Source organism: Apus apus, chromosome 2, assembly GCF_020740795.1.
Source record: "Apus apus isolate bApuApu2 chromosome 2, bApuApu2.pri.cur, whole genome shotgun sequence".
NCBI lineage: Eukaryota > Metazoa > Chordata > Aves > Apodiformes > Apodidae > Apus > Apus apus.
Window position 1 is genome coordinate 54,876,963 of NC_067283.1, and position 21,370 is coordinate 54,898,332.

The 21,370-nt window shown below is 43.2% G+C and overlaps 1 protein-coding gene across 3 annotated transcripts in view; it reads right to left on the bottom strand.

Annotated features, from left to right (window-relative positions):
* The window catches only part of EGFR (epidermal growth factor receptor), a 165,405-nt gene that overhangs the window by 21,012 nt on the left and 123,023 nt on the right, over nucleotides 1-21,370 (bottom strand). For all 3 annotated transcript variants that reach the window (XM_051610272.1, XM_051610270.1, XM_051610273.1), the window contains exons 8-19: nucleotides 20,599-20,715; nucleotides 19,907-20,033; nucleotides 19,736-19,809; nucleotides 18,478-18,568; nucleotides 17,562-17,761; nucleotides 16,437-16,569; nucleotides 14,945-15,044; nucleotides 12,910-13,067; nucleotides 7,371-7,406; nucleotides 5,860-6,001; nucleotides 4,077-4,199; nucleotides 2,763-2,861 (exon numbers count right to left, since the gene is read on the bottom strand). In XM_051610272.1, coding sequence (XP_051466232.1) covers nucleotides 2,763-2,861; nucleotides 4,077-4,199; nucleotides 5,860-6,001; nucleotides 7,371-7,406; nucleotides 12,910-13,067; nucleotides 14,945-15,044; nucleotides 16,437-16,569; nucleotides 17,562-17,761; nucleotides 18,478-18,568; nucleotides 19,736-19,809; nucleotides 19,907-20,033; nucleotides 20,599-20,715 — 1,400 coding nt within the window. The remainder of the gene's footprint in view (nucleotides 1-2,762; nucleotides 2,862-4,076; nucleotides 4,200-5,859; nucleotides 6,002-7,370; nucleotides 7,407-12,909; nucleotides 13,068-14,944; nucleotides 15,045-16,436; nucleotides 16,570-17,561; nucleotides 17,762-18,477; nucleotides 18,569-19,735; nucleotides 19,810-19,906; nucleotides 20,034-20,598; nucleotides 20,716-21,370) is intronic.

The window sequence follows — 21,370 nt, forward strand, 5'->3', positions numbered from 1 at the left end:
CTGATTCCGTACACTAGCCCCAGGAAAAGTTAAAGCAAGAGTACAATGTGTTCTTCAATTACGTATATATCTGTGGCAGTTTTTTTTAAAGTCACAGAGTGGTCAGGGTTGGAAGGGACATCTGAAGATCCTCTAGTTCAACCCTCCCTGCTAGAGCAGATCACACAGAAACACGCTCAGGCAGGTTTTGGATGCCTCCAGAGAAGAAGACTCTCTGGGCAGCTTGTTCCAGTGTTCTGTTATCCTCACAGTATAGAATTTTTTCCTTATGTTTAGCTTGAACCTCCTGTGCTCCAGCCTGTGTCCATTGCCCCTTTTCCTGTCACAGAGAACCTTGTGAATTCGCTAATACAATGCTCAGATGCCCAAAGAGACCAAAACATGTTAAATCTCCTTAGGCTTCCAAAGGGAGCCATCGTACTGATAAAGGATGTCTGTTCCTTGCCCTGCTTCCTGCTGGGATTCAGATCCGTATTGTATTCATTTCAGCAGGGGGTGGGGAGGAAATCTGCGGAGTGGGAGCTGTTCTCACTGCCCATCTGCCACACTGACTGATCTGGGGGCTGAGAACTGGGATGGTGAAAGAGCAGGGTAGGCTCTTTCTGGGGATCTGCGTATCTGGGGATACGCAGCTTTCGGAGAGCACCCAAGCGTTGACACTGCCTATTACATTTGATACTGCGAAGTAAAATAGGCCACTGCCTCCTTGCAGGGAGCAGAAGGGAGCTATTGTGCGGTCGTGGGTCCCTCTAAGTAGCCCAAGACATTAAAGTGGGCCTTTGTTTCAACTGTTTATCTTGGAAATCTCTGCGGTACGCTCTGACCTGCTCCAAGTATGCTTGGTATTCAACAACAATCTTCTGAATTAGCCCTGCCCTAATAAAGCCAGCAAGAGCTCGCCTGGACTGCACGAGCCAAAGCTGCTGTGCTTGTTCTATACCTAGAGTGTTTCTGTAAGACAAATCATCTTTAATGGGACATTACTATCTCTGAGGTTTCAGTGACCTTGAAAAGTTGCTTGTGTAGCAAAAACCTGTTTTGGGAGAAGCTTTTGGAGCCATCCCTCAGACTCTTTTCACTGGCTTTCTGGGGGTTTTAAAATTTTCATCTGAAATTTAGAATGAATTCCATTGCAGCCCAGCTGCAGGCAGGTGAGGGGCAGGGACCAGGGCCACCGGGGTAGAGCACCTCGGGAAGGGCTGAGACTGGCCCAGAATTTAATTAAACTAAAATCAGGATGGATATTGCTTTGTGTTTGGATCTTGAGATGGACCACCTATTCTTTTGCATTACTGCAATACACGTATCAAATAATAACACAAGATCTGTTGAAGTAAAGTACTGGAATAACACTGTTTAGTCAGGGTGATTGGACAAACCCAGTGTGCTTTATCATCACCACTGGCACAGGTAGGTTTGTTCACAACCATTCATCCTTACATTTCTCACTATGAGATCTGGCCTTTTGTTAAGATCTTCACCAGCTTGAACCACTTGAAATAAGCCTTCTTACCTGAGGTGTCATTTGCTGTCAGAAGCTGGATCATTATTTTTAAAAATAAATTTTGTGCTAAAGTGATTAAATTCCTACCAAAAAACAAACATACAAACAAACAAACAAACAACAACAAAAACCCCAGATTTTTCCCTATGGCTGAAGGACCATCATGCAAACAAGCTGTCCCAAGCTGTGGACCTGAACTTCACTGGTCCATTTCGGATGCAGCAGGGACATGTGCCCAGCCCTGGCAAACAAGCACTTGACAGATGAGGCCCTGCAAAGCCAGGCTTCCAATCTCCACTACCTAGAGGCACACTTATGGGGGTATACCAAGAGAAAGCTTAGAGATTTCATCTGTACCAAGTATGTTGTTAGGGGCATCCCCGAGCTGACTGGTCCTTCAGGGTGACCCAACAGGCTCCAGCTCAGGGCTTGGAGGGCTGAACAGGACACAAACACGCTTCTTGTCACTGAGACTGAACCACAGCACAGAAAAGCTGAATTGAACAAACGCTGAGCAGAGTGCTCTTCTCTGTACTCTGTATGTTGCTTTCCTCATTGTAAGTATATATCCTTGACGCTTCGTGTCGTGTGGCTTCAGATCTAGCAATACAGTTCAGATTTTTAGCTATTTCAAGTTCAGGGAATCATGTACTTAGGATTCTGGCTCACCGGTTATAAACTCACACATTTATAAACTCCTGAAACAGTGTCTCGTACCCTTCTCCTTGTTTCCTGAACTGATGAGCTACATCCAAGCAAGAGAATAAAATTCCCAGGTCTCCTTCAGGAAGCAAGATAATTTCTTGCTTTTCATGGCAGAGAAATCAGACAGCTGGGATATTTTTTCCTTCCTGATTTATAGTTAATTAAATACTATGTAACCAAGCAACTAGCTTATGACAATCTGCAATGTCAGGATTCAAAACCATTAGATATGTTGCTATTGGTTTTAGTTCTACTGCCATAATGGCAATGAATTCCACAGTTCTAAGGCCTGAAACATTGTAATAAAGAAAACAGAATTAGCTTTTAATGTATGGTCCTGACCTCGCCTTAGGTGCTACTCCAAGAGTGTAACATACCTGTTTGGATTGTGAGCTAGGGCTTTATAGAAGACAAAAAAGCACTTCTATTTGGATAATGCAATTTGGGATGTAAAATATTTATTTCCACCCAAAATTCTGAAATCCCTTTAGCTGCTAAGAGAGGAAAATCCACAGACCACAGAGAACTTGACAAAACAAACATGAAAACTTACATCAAGTATTTCCTTGTTGGCTTTTGGTGATGTAGCCTCCCTCAACTCTTTAATAGCGACAGGAATTTTAACCTTCTCCCCTTCTGGGATCCAGAGTCCCTATCAAAAAGAAGTACAAAGAGTTACTCAGTCTGACATGTGACAGGTTAATTCTCACAATTACATACACATTTTACAACTTCTAAGCAGACTTAAAATATTCTGAGCAATGGAAAGGACATGGCAGATAATATAAATATGCAAAAAAAAGTGTCTTGTGGGTGTTAACAAAATCTTGTTAATGGAGTGAGTGGTATTTCTCTTTTAGTCACCTCTACCATATTTTTTTGAAAAAGCATGTTCATTATTGTCCATGTATAGCCCAAGAGTTGCATCTGCATCTTTTGAAGATGGAAATCTGATTAATTAGCACATCACAGCAACTGCATGTGAAAGACTTTGCCTCTTCCAATGTATAAATCCCGAGAGGAAAAGAATTGGCATTTTCTCATGAAAACAAGATAGCACCTATATTATAGAAATAACCCAGTGCTAAACATATGCAGTGGCAGGGGTAGGTTTATATCTGACCAGGTCAGTGCTTTACATCTAGTGCCAGGAGGCCTTTTAGGTGGCAGGTGAACAGCACGGTACTGCAAGGACACTGTTGAAGTACCCAGCAACACAGGTGTCCATTTTCAGAGGTCAATGGGATTTGCCTTGGAGGCCCTAGCCATAGCCTGCAGCCTGCTTCAGAATATAGAGTGTTATAAAGAGACACATGAATCTACAGTTTATATCTTACTGGCAAAGTCTGAAACAGATATATCCTGAATAAAAAGAGAAGCACATAAAAGTGGAAATCGGTGAAGAAGAAACACAAAGGATAAACAATCACCAAGAGAAATAACTGAAGGTGTGGAGACACTTCCACAGATCTGAGTCAGTTGTAATGAAAGAGCGACTGACAATTATAAAAACGAGGCCCCAGACCACAGAGAAAAATGGCTTAGTGCTGAGCTGACCCAAGTGCATTACTTTTTTCCCTTATATTCACAACAAGGAGTGTTGGGCTGTGGTAGTTTTTAAGTAGAGATCTTTATCCCCCAGGTTCAGCAGCATGGAGTTGGCAACATCTTATGTAAAACTTCCCATGCTACCTGATTCAACTAAAGATGATTGAGTCATCTCTCTACCATTCAATATATACATATTATAAAATCTAGTAAAACAAAAAATCACACTACAATTGCAGTTTCCAGTTTATGTTTTGTTTGAGTGGCTTCTGCAGGAGTGAGTGAGATGAAAAGGGGAAGAGAAACATGGTGATCTTACCTTATAAACAGTGCCAAAAGCTCCAGAGCCTAAAACTTTGACCTTTTTAAATTCTGTTTCCTTTAAAATTCTCAGATGAGCCTGGTTTGGTGCCTCCCCGCTGGGTGTCAGTGGTTCAACAAGCTGGTGCAGAAAGAAGATGATGTTAGAAGGACACACACAGTCTAGAAGGACACCATGCAGCATACTTTGGAGAAGCAAATAAATCCTTCCTTTAAAATAATGAACATTTTACTCCACGTGAAGTTTATGGGAGGACAGCTCCACTTTGACTTGCAGCAATAATGACCTAGACTTGCTCCAAATATCAGAGGTAAAATCAATCAGAGAGTGGTGACTGCCATGTTAAAGGAGAATGGAGAAATACTACTGTTCAAATGAAGGCTTTGACTTCAAAGCCTTAAAACACATAGCATGAAGAACAATGTAATTACCACAGATGCTGAAGAAGACTATTTTTTTAAAACTTATAAATAAATAATAAAAATGTTTTAAGTAATGGGCAGGAACCACCTGCTCTTGTTTAACTGGATGAAATTCCCATGGTATCAGTGGCTCGCCCAGACTGCAGAGTTTACAAGCAGCCATTCACTCATTATTCTTTCCTCAGTAAAAAAGGTGATGTTGAATTAACTATCTACATTTTCAAAATTTGATCTAAGCCTTATTGCAAATAGCAGTAATGCCATCCAAACACAGATATTTAACACGTTTTTGATGCAGAAGCCAGCTTTTTCCCTTAGTGATTTTTCTTTTCCCATTCCTTTGAATAAAACTATATTTAGCTTGATACCTTTTGGTTGTAATGAAACATCCTCAATTTGAGGAGTCCAGAGGGTACAATATGAGCTGAGCACAAAGAGAACTCAACTGTCCCAACTGTAGAATACAGTGGTATGTAAAATATTGTTAGGTAGTGCACTAAAAAGCAGGACAGTTTTTTTTTTAGGGATTTTAGCAGCTGATTCAGCAAAGCCATCAAGCACAGAAGGAAGCTACAACTGGGCTTTTAGCAGAATCCTGAATAAAACTTGCTAATTATTTACTAGGATTAGACTAGAAAGAGAAGGGGGCTAATCATAAACCAGCAGCTTTTATCCAGGATAATGATTTTTGCTATTTTATATGTGAGGTACCCAGAGGGTGATGCTGTAACACACAAAAAATTCTGCAGAAAACAAAAAGCAGGTAGAAATCTTTTTCATGCCCACCAGGGTGAACCATTCACTTCGATGGCTTTGTGGGGCTTTTGTGCTAAAAACAAAGACAAGAGACAAATACTTCCTCAATTCCTTTCTCTCCTCTCCTTTCTCTCTCATTTTTTTTTTCTGCAGGATTAGACATGCACCTGACCAAGGCAGGAGCATTTTCAAAAGTGCCGATTTGCCACAGGAGCCTCAAGGTATGTCTGGAGGGAGAAGTGAGTCAAGGCTAAGGGACTACATGGCACAGTGGTATGGATCTGCAAACCCACTGCATCTCACCCCAAAAGCATAGTTCTGAGTAAACAATCTCAATGATGTTTATTAGGATTTAGCCATCTAAATCCCCTAAAGCTTTTGAAAATTATATCCAGAAGGACCAGACTTGAGATACAGTGAGAAGGTGTTAGGTGCCCGCCGCCTCTGTCCCATCTAGTGTGGCAGATGCCTTGTTTGCTATCCCAAGGGCTCGCTGAGTTACGAGGCAGATGCATGGTAATTTAGGTCTCTGGTAGGAGGAGGCTGGCACCCGTTGCCCCAAAGAAAGCAGCTGGTGTAGCAGCCAGGCCAGTGGCACTCACCTCCCTCTCCTGCAGCAGCCGGCGCAGGGTCCGCTTCCTGACGATGTGGCGTCTCCGCAAGTAAAGGCCGATGCCTAAGCCAACCACCACCAGGCACAGGAGACCTCCAACCACGCCAGCTGCAATAGATGGGATTTTGGAGCTGCAAGACAGGAGGGGACGCAGAAAGAGAAAAAAAAATGCTTAGGTGTAAGAGTTTTAAAAAACCCTACAGAGGTTGCATGAGGACTTAGGTTTTGATCAAACACACACTCTGGATGTTGTAGGTGATCCTGAACTAGCAGGGGCGTAGGACTAAATGATATTCAGAGGTCCCTTCCAACTCCGACCACTCTGGGATTCTGTGACATCTGCTTAAGCCTATCTGACATTCCAGATATCTTGGGTATCTGTATTTTTAAGTTTCTCATCCAGTAACCTACTCTAAATCTTCACTCTTACCCCAAACTAACTGGAGCTGATTCCCATAGCTTAAGCGAGAGGATTTCTCTGTCCTCTGACAGAGCCACCAAGCTCATGAGCATCCAGTCTGTGATGCCTATAAATGCCAGCCACAGGCAGCCCACATGTGATCAGACACACGAAGCACATGGAGCGAAAACAGTAGCAAGAAGGCATACAAAATCATTATATGATCAATGAAGCTGACATCTCACCATTAGTGGGAGGGCTATCCTCCAAGGGTCACAATGAACTTCAGACCCATTGGCCCTCCTCCCCAAGTACAAATGTCTGACGCCAGGTAATGTGTGAACCATCCATGTTGTACAGACAGATTGCTGCCTCTTTATTAGATCCTGGGTCATTTCAAATTCAAGTTGAAAAGAAAATCCTGTTTTGCAAAGTTGTTTTTTGGTCTGTACTTAGAGATCCGTCACAGATCTTTCTAAGTTGCCCCAGGGATTACTATTAAATAGAGTAACTTTTTACTGACACTTTTAGGCTGAATTTGTGCTGCATGAATTTGTGGCCAGAAACTAAATCCCTCTCTTTTAGTCAGAGAAGCCTGTTCACTTGTAGCATGACTTTGAGCAAGTCATGAGGCCAAAAACTGCAACCTAAGATCCAGTGTGAAGAATGAACACCCATCTATGTGCAGAGTGGCTGGAGATGCACAGGTCACTGGAAAAGTGCTGGAAAAGACTCCTTGGGTTTCCGAGATTAACTACCTTGTAATGTAGGTAACTATATAAATCCTAAAGGTTATCTCTCCACTAGCCCTTAATCCTTTCTTTTTCCAGCTCCTCCTTTTGTTCTCCACCAATAGATTCCAGATCACACCTTGATAAACAAGCTAAGCAGAATAAGGTTTTGGAGTCTTGTGCCAGTAGGGATACTTCTCAGTTTTTGAAATAATTTTTATAGGTCAGAGCATGCTCTAATCTGTCACTTCCCTGCACAGAGCTGAAGACTTAACTTTAGTCCCGGCCTTGCAGTGTCCAGCATGGATATGTAAACATGCATGCATTCTTTCCAGCTCTGTTGTCAATTGTAGCAGATGAAATACTCACCCGTTTGGGCAGCCTTCAAGACCTGGCCCTTTGCACCTGTAAAAACAAATGAACATTACAAACATATTAGCTCTGGCATACATACTTTTACAATTCCAACTAAGAAGAGTGCTACTGATTGAAAAGTTTGTGTTTCAGAGCACTGAAAGTATTAACATTGCAATTTATAATAGTCTACACTCGATTAAATATTAGTCAATGGCCTTGCTCCAAAATCACTTATCTAGAGCCATAGTTATGCAGCATACTCCATTTAAAGTGTATTTAAAAACCAGTTTCTATCATGGGGCAAGGGGGAAGAAAAAGATACAGTAAATTGGAATGGACCTGGATTCCCTGGCTCTGTGTGGACATCTGCATTAGCACAGAAGTTCAGGCCTGACAGCGGAGGAGGACAGAAGGAGCTTCTCCCCTTGCACAAGGGCAGAAGGTCACATGGAAACTTGTCACTGGAGATCCTCCAGCATTAATCCTTGCTTCCTGATAAGGAAAATATTCTGATTTCCAGACTTTCTATGCAATAGAAAACTTGGGTAGCAGATACACGACCCCATCAGAAAATGGGATTTGACAGCACCCTGTTTGGCTCTGGTCTGTTGGTGTGTCCAGGACATCTTTCTTTCAGAATCCATGGTCTTTTCTTACTGGTGATACAAACACATACGACAGTTGTCCAGAGAGCCAGAAACTCTACTAGAAAGTCATCTGTCCTTCATTTGAGTATAAAATGTCAGAAATTAATTTAGGCAGCCCAATGTAAAAAAACCCAACACAGATGAAAACATAGTGACTGTATTCACTTGGTCTAATGGGTGTGAGAGGCACTGTGCATTCCCTAAATTCTGCTGGCCTACAAGATGTATGCTTTTCATGGGAACTGTGGCCTTTGTGGTGTCTACCATGGAAGCAGAGCATTACAGAGAGGCTTACATCACCTCTGAAAAACAGAGCACAGCAAGGAGAAAAGTCCAGTTTGTGGTATCTGCTCCCTGTGCTGACTTAAAGAAACTGCATCATCTCAAAACAACTCCAGAGGAGGTCAAGTAGAGGGTAAAGAGTGAGCCTGTGCCAGGAAAACTGCTCTGAATTCCTTCTCGCTGAGAGGAGGAACCAGAAAAAATTCAAAATGGCAGGTGGAGCTGCAGATCTTATCTCATACCTTGATCTAGCTCTGGGGGAGGAAGAGGTGAAGTAACTATTCATTTTATTGGGTTTTCGTTTGTTTGTTTGTTTGCATTACTCTGATCTTCCCTCATGTATTCACCTTGTTTCTGGGCCAACACAGTGCTCCAAGACCCAGCATCTGGAAGGTCTTGTGAGTTCACTGGGCTCCCATGCAAGAATGTGTATCCTGGTGTCCTGGACACACTGGAAGTGCTGTGCATACTGGTTCCCGGATCTCGGGCGCCCAGCTTTGTCAGAGTTCCCTGTGTGCCTACAGCTTAGTTTGTTTGCTCAGTTGTGCAAGTAAACACAGGGAGGCTGCATGTGCAGAGCAGAACCATCAGCTTGCTTACAGTCACAGGAGAAGCATCTTGCTTTCCACCAGGCTTCTCTCTTTGGGTGCTCAACAGAAAATGGATCTAGGATACAAGACCTCATCCTACCATGCTCTACTACCCAGATATGAATTTGTATAGGCTAATGCAATTAAGTATGTCCAGCTTCTCCTGATAAATATGTTAAAATGAAAAGATCTCACATTATTTCAGAATGTGACTGTGGTCCCTCAGATTGTCTGCCTAAAAATACTGATCTGCCATTCTACTTTATGACGGCAAGTCTTCCATGTGCTTCCTAACAGCAAAAAACACTGGCTGAGTGGATAGTATCTACAGTCTGAGAAATGACTAACCAGTTATTTTCACGCACTAGAAAACAGAGGCATGAGAGGTGTAGATTTTAATCTCTCCCCTTCTTTTAAAAATCCCACACAAATCCATCAATATCATGTTTAGTGGGATAAAGTGAAAAGGTGTTCAGGAAAAGAAAGACAGAGAAACTTGTGCTTTTCAAGTCCCATGTGATCATCTGATTCATTTCACAAGTCAAAGAAGAAATAAAGCCTATGAAAAATATCCTTCCAGGACTAAATGTGACCATCTTTCTTAATGTGGAATTTTATGATGACACCCAACATAAGTAACCCAGGTTTTATGGAATCTAAACAATCACTTTTTCCATTCTTGAATTGTTTTTCTTCTGCTTGCCGAACCCAAAATGAGAAACGTGACCTTCTGTTATGAACTGCCTCAAGATCTTATGGATATATCAGACAGAATCTAGCAGCAGTTTTAGTCTCTGAAATATTTCTTTGCTTATCGGAAAAGTAGTGCTGTGTACAGTGCCTGAAAACTATTTGCTCACTGAACTCAGCATTTCATCTGTCTATGTAAATATTACCCATCCTAGATACATATATTTATTTCCCAAATCCATCAAGTTTTAGACAACTTCATCCTCAACAAACCGCTCCAAATCTGATATAATACAGCCATTTTGCTATGATTTATGGCCTTTCAGAGGGAATTCACACCACAGCACCCTAAGTTACTTCACAGTAATAAAAGAAATGAAAACCATTGGGCTTCTTAAAGCATTACAAGAACTTTCCTCTGCCTGTTCTTTCTCACCAACCCTCAGAGTGTGACAAAGGGATTGCATTTACACTGTGCTGCTGCAACCTTCCCTCTTGGAGCCACTGGCTGCTTTCTCACCCCCCCTAAAATCCCCTGGTACTTAACAAGAAGACTGGTGAGAGACACAGTGTTGGTGGCGGCTGTGGAGGCAGGATGTGTCAGCCAGTGCTACTATCTACAGTGGTGGCTTCTCTCCTTGCTCTTCCACCCCAGGGCCTGTGCCTGATTAAATTCCCATACTCTAGGAGACTTGCAAGGGAAAACCAAATCCAAGCAGATTAAGCAAGCTGCTGTGTGTCATTTGTTGCTGGAGGCAGAAATGGGGTAAATCCAGGGCTTCGGGGATGTTGCTGTCTTTATTTGAGCATATTTTCTCGGTTGTACTAGAGGCAGAGCAAAAGGAAGCTCATGTACAAAATCTCCAAGAGGTTACAGAAGAATTGGTACAGAGGGGACCTTTTGGATTGAGCAGGAGAAAGCTTCCTCCATTCTATTTTCTAAGGAAGGCTGAAAAACTGACTCAGCAAAGAAAATGTGACTAGATGGCATTCTTCACTTTGATCAACGCTCTCTCTGCCAGTAAGCACACCTGAAGTAAAAAACCAAAATTCCTTACAAAGCTCAGTTGGGAAGAGAAGTTCTCTTCACTTGCAGCTTCTTCAAATAAGGAAAATAGAGACAGATCCTGGAAACCCTTACTTGCATGACTACTGAAGTAAGCACACATAATCATGCTGATAAGATGTTGTGGGCTCTAGCCGTGAAATTGGACAGGGACAGAAATAAAGTTGTTGTTTCTTGTCATGCAGAAACTGCTGAGATTGTGGTTTCTAAGGAAGCAGAAACTTTGCAAGACAGATGTTTTCCACCCACTGCTGAACAGACCCCATTCCCACAGCACAACGAAGGGAAGGCGTGAAGAGAAGTAAGTGGCATTACTGATTGATTGCCTTCATGAGGACAATGCTGCATCAGACTGCACGTTCCCAGGTGATGCCTCTGACACTGGCTCCCTACCCATCAAAGCCATTGGCCTCAGGTGTTCCATCTGTAAACCAAAATAGTAACACTACCTTCTCCTAGCTGCCTTTCAGGGATACAACCTGTTTCTTCTGCCACAGTAGGGCAGCAACACAAACAGGCCATTGAACACGTTTGCAATACAGCCGTGGCAAACTTAGCTCGGTTCTTTCATGTAAGAGAATAAGCTGACACTGCTTTTTATCTTCTACATTAATAACACAGGGCCAAATACACTGAGCCATATGTTGGGTAACCCTAATTTTCAAAAACTTCCCCTTACCCTACCCCATGACCTGCCAGACTCCTGTGGTACACCCATCCACTGCTAAAGGCAGGCAGAAATGGACCTTCCTGATGAACTCTGCTCTGGGAACTTGCTTGTGCACAAAGGACCTTTGTGTTTCTTGGAGCTACATCCACGTCTGGCAGATTATGTTCTTCAAGTTTGTATTCATGTGCAGTGTTTGATGTTGCTACCGAGGCTGCACGGTTGAAAGCCGTGTTCAGATGTGGTTATCCATTAGGCTACTTCAGGAATCAGCCTTCATGTGGCCAGTTAGAAGACCGATATTGGATCCCTGTGGCCAGTTTGTATCAGTAGGGACTAATGGTTGCGGCTACTGAGGCCATTAATAAAGAGAATAGTTACTAAGATCCCTTTTCAACAGAGACAATTTGTTCTCAGAAGTGTGATGGGACGCCCTGACAAGCCTTGTCTGCAACTGTAACAGAAGTCAGGGGCATTGCTGTAAAGCAAACCTCCATGGCTGTTGCAGATCCTATGAGAAAACCAGAGCACTGGGTTCACTATGAGCACTAGGAAGGGTTGTCACTTGATGGTTTAACCCTTCATCTCCTTTGCTCCATGGGTGCCTGGGCTCTCTGCCCTTTGGTGACCTGGTAGTTGAATTAGCTAATATACAATGGGATGATGGTTGGTCTGAATATATACATATATATATACACACACGCATATATATATATATATATACACACACACACACACACTTTTCTCTTGCAATACGTATTACAGGCATATTACAGGAGGATTTTGGATCAAACAGACCTGCAGGGTACAGGACAGGGACCTGTGAAGAACCAGATGTGGGCTGTTTTTTAACTCTGAAGGCATCACAGTCCAACAACCAAGACTGAAACCCTAAAACCTTTTACTGCACATCCCATGTCCTTTGCAGGTCAGAAACCAGGAAAGGAGACAGCTGTTGCCTATTGTCATGTAGGTTAAATACAGGTCAATTCACAGCTCATTACAGATAGCCGTTTTAAGTATGCCCTCAAATGAGGACGAAAATGGTTAATGCAAATTTGGTTTACTCTGATGTCCATTAATAAAGCCACACTCAGGAGACAAGCAAGGCTTTAAACTCAGACGAAGTGCTAGCACAGGGAAAGAAGGAAAGAAAGAATATCTCTGTGGTATGCCACTGGGATCTCCCTCCTAAAAACTGAAAGGTGCAGAGAAAAAACGGGCCCCAGGAGCCCGGCATCCACCAGAGGTCACTGATGTTCCTCCCAAAACCAGAGGACCCAGCACCGAGCCAGGTGGGAAAAAAACAAACGTACATCACTGGTGGGTAAATTCTGTAAAATTCCAGGAAGTTTCCTATTTAAATCAACAAACTAACCTGTTTCAAACCCCCTGAAACATTTTTCCTTCTTATGCCTTCTGTGTAAAGATGAAGTGCCCCCTATTTACAAAGAGCACTGTGCTCTGCTTACACTACCTGCGTACTCCTGACCTCTCTCCCTGCTGTTTCTTCTTCTCAATGGTTTGAAATAGGACCACTGTGAAGGGAATGAGCCTTCCCCTTATTCCCCCCTCCTACCCTTTCCATTCAGCCCGAGGTTTTACTCACCCCCGTGTACAGTTTGGATGGCAGAGCTGGCAAACAGCATTGGCATCAGCATATTTCCAGACCAGGGTGTCGTTCTCACCCAGAACACCTGCTGGGCAGGATTTCACACAGTGGGGGCCGTCTATAAAATGGGCACACTTCATGCAATTGTCAGGACCCTGCAAAGGAAAACAGCTTGTTTATAACACCCTTTCATCAGCCTATTCAGGAAGAAATTCAGAAGATTAATCTAAATGCCTTCCACTCCTGGAAGTTTTCAGCATCATCTGGTTTTATCACCTTGCTACCTGATATTCTTCCAATTATTTGCTCCTGTAGGACGGACTGTACAAAAGGCAACATCCGATGTTTTAAGCTAATACTTCTTGAACTTCAGTGTTGTTGCTTTTTTTTCTTGGCCTTCTGCTCATTTAGAAAGTTTGCCTTTTTCACTTAAAATGGGGAAAAATGTAATGACATCTTGATAAGGAGCGAGCTCAAAAGCAGAGCTAGGCTGCTGCCTTGTGCAATCTGCCATCACATGATTTAAAAGGGTGGAGCTGGATTGCTGACACCTCCCTGAAGTTCTGGCCTCAAATCATTGTTTTCTTATTTCTCAGCACAGGTTCTTTCCTCTGTTAGGGGATTAGAAGACAACCCAAGAAGTCTATATGTTATTTTTTTAACTTTGAAGAGCACTTAGTTTGTTTCTGAAGGGATTGCCTCTGGCATTTTTGGCAGAACTCTTTTTATTCAGACTATAACAGCACTAGGAATGCCCTAAATATTTTAAAGCAGGGAAGCCAGTAATTCTGGGTCAAATTCTACTGTGGAGTAACACCAGACCAGATCCACAGTGCTGGTCTCAGCGGGACTACAGTAAGATAAGCTATAAGAAGATTATTTTAATTACTGTAATGTATAACGACCACTCTAAGAGACTGATTACTAGACGGAACAAGGGGGTGGTCACCACCTGAAGGAGCTTATAATATTAACAACATCCCTTAGGCCAGGGTGGTCTAAGCTAGAAGGGAACATGGAAACGCTTCACATTACTGAGCAGTGACTCTGCAGACTGAGGATGGGTAAGGGTCAAGCACTCAGTGGCTGCAGGAAATGGTGAGAGGTGTTTAAAGAGTTGGGTTAAGGAGCACAGGGAAGGATCTGTGATGGAAGCAGGAGAATCGATTTCTACTACTCTCCAAAAACTCCAAAAATTGTAACACAAGTAAGTGTGTTACAATTATGCTATGGGTTTGAGCTGATTAAAAGGAAATAAATTTGCACTGCTGCCAAACTGGACATTTCCTAATGCAAAAGTGCATTCTCAAAATCAAAGATCAAGAAAATTGAGAAAGACTCTGGCTGACCAGCAAGACTACACTGTCCTGAATTTTGTAGGAGTTTTGTATTAATTTGGAATATTAAAAAAAAAGTTTGAAAATCCAATAATTTTGTTTTGACCAACTTCCATTGAATATAACTTACAGATGCAATTACTCTAATACAGGTATTTACTGTAACCTAGTTAGAGGAGAGAACATAGTTTTAAGTAAAAACTGCTTCCTGAATGTCTCCCCATAAATATCTGGTTTTGAGCACAATTTTGTCATGGCTTTTCAAAAAGGCAAAAAGCTGCTGGTCTTAATCCACTATTTTTAACAGTTCTTTCCCTCTGAATAAGGAAGTTTAATTAGCTCACACCAACTTGGCTGGTTCAGCAACTACAAGTTCCTGAAATTTTGACCAAATTACTGTATCATCACACAGGTAAGTAAATGTTATATCTTTTTCTTCTATAAAAAAAGACAAAAAAGACAGGCTCCACAGTGTCTACTAATTACACGTATGATGGGTGACAAAAAAGAGAAATAATAGGCTGAGCTTCCCTCTCCTGTTTCTGCTCCCCTGTCCCCAAATCTTGCCCTTTGACCTCCCATCTCTTCCTGATTCCAGAGAAGGGTAGATGAGACCTCAGGATCATCTCAACACTGGAAATATGTATTAATAGATGGTCTGAGGTGCAGGTTTGCTAAGCTGAATGTGCTCTTACGGGTCCAGTGCAGGTTGCGTTGTACATGGTGGAGTTTTGCACCAGGCACTCGGGGTGGCAAGGCAGGCACTTGGAGTCCCTTTCAAACTCTCTTGGCTCCCTGGGAAACAACAAAAACAAGAGAAATAATTAAAAACCAGGCTGTTTGGGAAGTGCTAAGTTTTGTTTCTCTCTCCTTTTCCTGACTTCTCCAGTTTCAATAGATTGGGATGATGGTACTGAGACAGGAGGAGGTACAGGGAGACCAGCCTGGTTACTCCAGCAGCACTTGCTCAGCACAGCCAGGGAGAGGAAAGAGTAAGGGAAATTTGGTTGACAGTGAAACACATGGCACTCCAGATTGCACACTACAAATTAGTTTACTTTCCCTTTTAAACTAACGACGCAGAATATTCACAATGATTTCCAAAGGCTTTTAAATGGTACTGATGCAAAGAGAACAGCAAAAACAGTTCAAGTGATTCCACGGCTCCAAATAATAATTAGGAAAGTTAAATAGCAATGCACTGATAATTAAATTCATGCCCTCCCTACAACACACAATGAATCATTAAAATATGAAAGATGGGAACAGATGGTTTCAATAGCAATAAAGCTGTTCTACTTCACGTAATGGTGTTATTAATTAAACTAAATCTACCCATCATTTGACACAAAAAATGCCCAGATCTGCCCTTTAGGGGCAGCTGCTAGAGGGAATTCACGACCAAAAAAGACAGCTGCTGAACTGCAAGTTGCTGAAGAAACAAAAACACCAGGGGCATCCGCACCCTGTCACGTACTTGCTTAACAGTCATGATTTTAAGAAGTCGGACTGGGAAAGTTTTATTTAAAAAATCCCCATAATTTTTGGTGCTGTCCATGCCTTTCCTATCTGAATCACCTTCTGAACTACCTGAAAAACCCAGCCACGGTCCCGACACACATACTTTTTCCTCAGCCTGAGGGGGCCAAAGCAATACTTTTGAAATTGCTGCTCCCCAAGCTTTTCAGAGGAAAGCCCATGCTCCCTTGACTGCAACTTTGCAAATTGCAAGGGCGAGACACTCAGTTGAGCAAATCTAAGAGTCCCTTTGCAGTAAGGAATCCTACCAAGGAGTGAAGCCCTGGCTTCAGGGATGACTACAACTGGCTCTGGTTCTTGCCCGATGTGCTTGACATGTCAGGCATAGCTTGGATTTTCATTGGGGCTTTAAGCTCCTGCATTTCTTATGAGAAGGAAGCATTAGACTTAGCTTCCCTGGGCCTGCAGATAATTTCCTCACAGGTTTTCATGGTAGTCACCATGGCAAGAGCAAACTTTCAATCAATGCTTAGCAGGGAGGGAGAGGTACCTCAGCTAGATGTTGTGCTCACACAACATCTCTGCAAAGCCAGTGAATCCCATGAAACCAGAGACTCAATTTTTGCTTTCTTTCTAGCTGCAACATGTCCTAGAAACCAAAACACCCGAATCATCACCAAAACCTCAGGCACCTCCCAGACACCTTACCCTTGCAGGATGTTGCACTGTTTCACACACTCCTTCTGGCGATCAAAAAACCTGCAGGAGAAGCAGTGGAAGGGTCCTGGGCCCCAGCAGCCCACATCTGAGCAGAGCGGGTCACAAATATGCCTGGCAGCAGCTGAGAGAGAAAGTGAGACAAGAAAAGCCATGAAGGTCAGGGCGGAAGAGAGGGCAAATACAGCACTGCCAGTGACTCCATCCTGACCAGCCAGTCCCTCCAAACTGTTTTAAAGCAGATGTGGATGGTCCTGGCAGTGTGGAAGAGGAATCATTACGATTCTCTTGATTCCCAAAGTGACTCCTGGGCATTTGAAGAAGAACAAGGTCCTCTGTGACAGCTTAACAATCATCTAATAAAGCTAAACCAGCACCAGGCTGACAGAGTTGGGGAAGTTCAGCCTGAAGGAGAGAACACTCCAGGGAGACCTTATAGCGGCCTTTTCATACTTCAAGGGGACTTATCATGCCTTTTTACCTTTTAGGTAGTGACACTACCTTTTAGGTAGTGACAGGTTAAAATTTAGATTGGACATAAGGAAGAAATTTTTTACAATGAGGGTGATTAGAAATGGGAACAGGTTGCCCACAGAAGCTGTGGATGCCTCTTACCTGGAAGTGCTAAAGGTCAGGTTGGATGGGGCTTTGAGCAGCCTGATCTAGTGAAAGATGCCCTGGCCATGGCAAGTCCCTTTCAACCCAAACCATTCAGTGATTCTATGAGCAATTTCTAAAATACAACAAATTCATATTCTGCAAAGAGAAATAATTAGATTTTGGTCCAGGGCCCCCTGCAGTCAACAGCAGCATGGCTGAACAATAGCTTTGACCTTGTCAAAATATTCAATGCTTGCAGTTAGCTTCTCTGTCTTTCAACCTACATGTCTTCACTATGCTCACTGTGGTGAAGCAGCTCTTTCCCATCTGCTGGACACCATAAAGTCCACATCCTTGGTGGGAAAAAAGCCCACTTTTCCCTCACCACCTTCATTAAAGCTGTATCACTGAAGCATTTTGCAGCCAGAGAAATGGAGAGAAAAAAAGTCTTCCTCAAATGACTCCTGCTTTTCAACACAAGCTTCCATGGAGAGCATGAAGGCAGTGCTGACTTACCACACTCATTTTTATTTCTGTTCTGTATGATCTTTGTTTTCTGGGTCTGAGTTGCAAACAGCCTGTGCCAGTCCATGGTGTCAGCATAGCAGAGGTTCTTGTTCTTCATAATGGCAACATCTCCATCACTTATCTCCTTGAGGGAGCGCAGCCCTAATGACTGTATTTTCAAGTTAACTACAGCAAGGGAATACTGGCCACTAAAATGGAGATGGAGAAAAAGAAAGCACATGGAAGAAAGAGAGTTAGTAAGCAGGATTTTACTCAACATGTTTTTTGGTTTTCAAATGTGTGATGCTATGAACTGAATTTTGTTCGAGCGAGATGCTGTTCAGCCCTCCAAACTTAACCCTGGTACATGACATTATCGTAAAACAACTGCAATACTCATATCTGGTTTTACATGGGCTTTTTAAATTAAAACTGGCAGCAGGCATGCTCTTTCAAGTAAATGATGTGCAACAGTGGTTGTAGGTAGAGCAGCTATCATTTTGTGCTGGTCCACTAAGCCATCCCTCCTCTCGGGGTAAGCTCAAGAGGGCGCTGGACGCACTTCTGGTGTCCACACCACCAGGCAGCCATAGTCTCTATCCCCAACTGCTCAGCTATCTTAAATCCCAGCACATTCTGATCACATTGTAACTTGCTTGTGCTTCCAGGCTGGTGGGGGACACCCTGGTCCTGACAGCAGGCTCAGGGCAGCCCTTCACAGGCAGCACAGAGCTGAGGGTCTCATCCCCCCCCACCCCCCGGGCACATTATCTATTGCTACAAACATGGTGCTTGCAAGGTTTTTCCTATTTTGCTTCAGTTTGGGGACACCTGAGTCTCACACCACTTGTTACCTAGGTGTGCTCAGACAAGTGCAGCTCTAAACAGTTTCTATTACAGTCACTCTGGCACATGAGTTACTTACTGTTGCTTGGTTCTGCCTCGTATAATCTCCAGATTTTCAAAAGCATAGAGATCAGTAGCATTTTCAGGCCAGGCTTGAATCAACAAAAATCCTGAAATGAAGAAAAGAAGATTAAATAATAATAATAAAGCTGTGGTCAGTATTGGCAGCAGAACCTCCTCCTCGACCTCCTCCTGTCCCAGGCAAAGGCACGTGTGCTTTCCCTATGCTTATCTCAGAATCTCAAAGTGAAAGATGACATTTTAGAGAGCAGGAAGATATTTTTAAACCCAATTTTATAAACAGTTTACTTCTTAGCCCGCCATGAGGGCTTAGGAGCAGAAGAGATGAGTGTGTCGGTGAAGCACACATCCTGCCACGCTGAGCCACCAGTGATGATGGCTCTTGCCAGCAGATACCCTGGCTGAAAGGCTGCAGGAGAAAGGCATCCTCTGTCCCATTTGTGAGCTACCCTCAGGGAAAAGGAGAACTGAAGAGAAAGCAGAAATGGAGCAGAAACGACAGCCACTCAGAGTGGATTTGCTAAGGCAAGCAGATTCCCCTGCTCAGCAGAGGTGCTTGGGAGGAGAGGGAGAATTTAGGAAATCGCAAGCTGCCATTTGAAGCCCTGAGGTTAGTCACTGCTACCCTGAAGGGAACCAGACAGGTAAAAGACAGAAAGAAAAGTGGAGCTGGAGTCACATCTGTGGACTCAGCTCTCATGCTACACTCATTTTGTAATGAGCTGAAGAAAATTACTTTTAATTGATACTTGGTGCAAGACTTGGCTCCAGTGGCCACTTTGGGCTGGTGGAGACACATTCACCCTAAGGAAGAACTCTGCAGGCTGGAGAGGGTGTCTCCACGAGGATGACGCAAGCCACTGAGCACGCTTCCCTAAGGAGCTGCTGAAAGGTTTTCCACAAATAGAACACACTTGGCTTTTTTTAGCCCAAGTGGCACGCCTCTGCATCACCACATACTTCTTGGGTGGCTGAGGATCTCCTTCTGCTTTTGCTCTTTGCTAGGGCTGACAGGTCAGCAGAAGGGATGGTCTGGCCATGTGACACACCTTGGCTGGAAGGCCAGTATGGGTTATGTGGGTGTAGTGCTGGCAAGCCCTGCTGATCACCTTTGTGAAGAGTGTCCCCTGGCAGCTCAGAGACAGAAACCATTTACTCGCACTTCTCTTCATATACTTAAAAATGTTCCCTCCTCTCCCTTCCTGTTTTTGGCAGCACTGATCAGAGATCACCTCAGCTTAAAACCCATTGCTGACCTGATATTTCCTTGACTGTTTTGAAGACATCCAACTTCTTGGGGTCCAAGGGTAGGGTCTTTGTGAAGGCATCGCTGAAAAACAGAATGAGGAATTGGGAAACGAACGTCTCAGCCTGAATTTCTACTTAGACCTCCTCCTGCAGTGCTAAATGACCAGTGAGCAACTCACCCTAGAAATGCAACTGGGAGAATGCTGACATCCCCGTTGATTTTTGTACAGTTTTTGAAGGAGTCGATGTTTGTAGCATTTATGGAGAGGATGCCTTTAAGTTCACCTATTCCAATGCCGTTGCACACTGTTAAAAGAGGACACAAAAGTCAGAGGGAAGAAGAGTGAAGCCCTATCACACGGAAGGAAATAAACAGGAAGATACCATTAGTCCAGAAAGCACTCCCATATGGTTAAACATATCACTGTAAGATGAGTTTTATAGATCTTTTGCCTACTTTTGCTTTTCAGAAAGCACCACAGGACAAGTGCTTCCTGCTTGCTCAGCTGTGCAGCTCTGGTCTGAGCATCTCTGCACACAGACTCTGGAATATGCTCTAGGTTCTCTTTGTCTCATTTTCATTTTATTCCCCTTGATGAGATACTGGGAAGGACAAACAAAGGAGAGGACTAATGTGCAAGATATCCATGCACACAACACACACTTTATCTACTGTATTTGTGGTGTCCCCCAGTTGGAGAGCATGCTCCATGGCCATGTTTCCTGAGTAATCTCCTTGTCAGGCCTCCGAACTATCATTGGGTTTTTATTATTGCATTTGAACTTAATTAAGGTCAGAACTCCATGCACTTTTTCTAATAAGTTATCAATCATCTCCAAGCCTTATTGCTTTATTCCATGCTTTTTATACCTTTGCTGCACAGCCCATCACACTTTTTACACTTCCGAACACCGTTTTCTTCCACTTCGTAAGTATCAGTATTGCAGGAGCGAACACAGGAGCCATGGTCTGTCACCACGTAGTTGTCTGGCAAAACAAGGATACAAAGGTCATCGAAATACAAGAGGGATGTGTTGGGGGCTGCACAAGCCCTTCAACGCTAGGAAGAAAAAGGGGTTTTTAACTTTTGGCATACTTGGCAAAGTACAGGCATTCATTATTGATTCTCACAAACACCCTTTGAAGGCAGACAGACACACAAGGCTATCACCGCTGTACAGAGAGGGGAATGGTCACAGAAGGACAAAACAACATTGCCAAGGTCAGGCTGTACAGCAGTGCCACAATCAGGATCAATGCATGGCACCTCTGATCCCTCACCTTCATTCACTCTGCCAGGCTAAGGGCTAGGCCGGGCAATGGTCGACCTCAGAAAAGGACATCAGTTCTCTAAGCTAAAGTGTCTCTTACATATAAGCCTCAATGGGTTAAAAAACCCACGGACATGGAATAGCATGAAAGAAAAATCAAGCATCTGTAGAGGAAGTAACAACCACAGGCCTTGAGAGGGAGTGTTTGAACCAATTACTTCCTATCAGTCATAATTAAGAACCAGTTAAGAGTTGGTAATGCCTTGGCAATCCTCAGGACTTGTTTGACTATAGTTCTGATGATTCTCGTAAGAAGCTTTTTTCCCCAAACAAGAGAAAAATCTTCAGAAGTCAAAATGTAATGGTTAAAA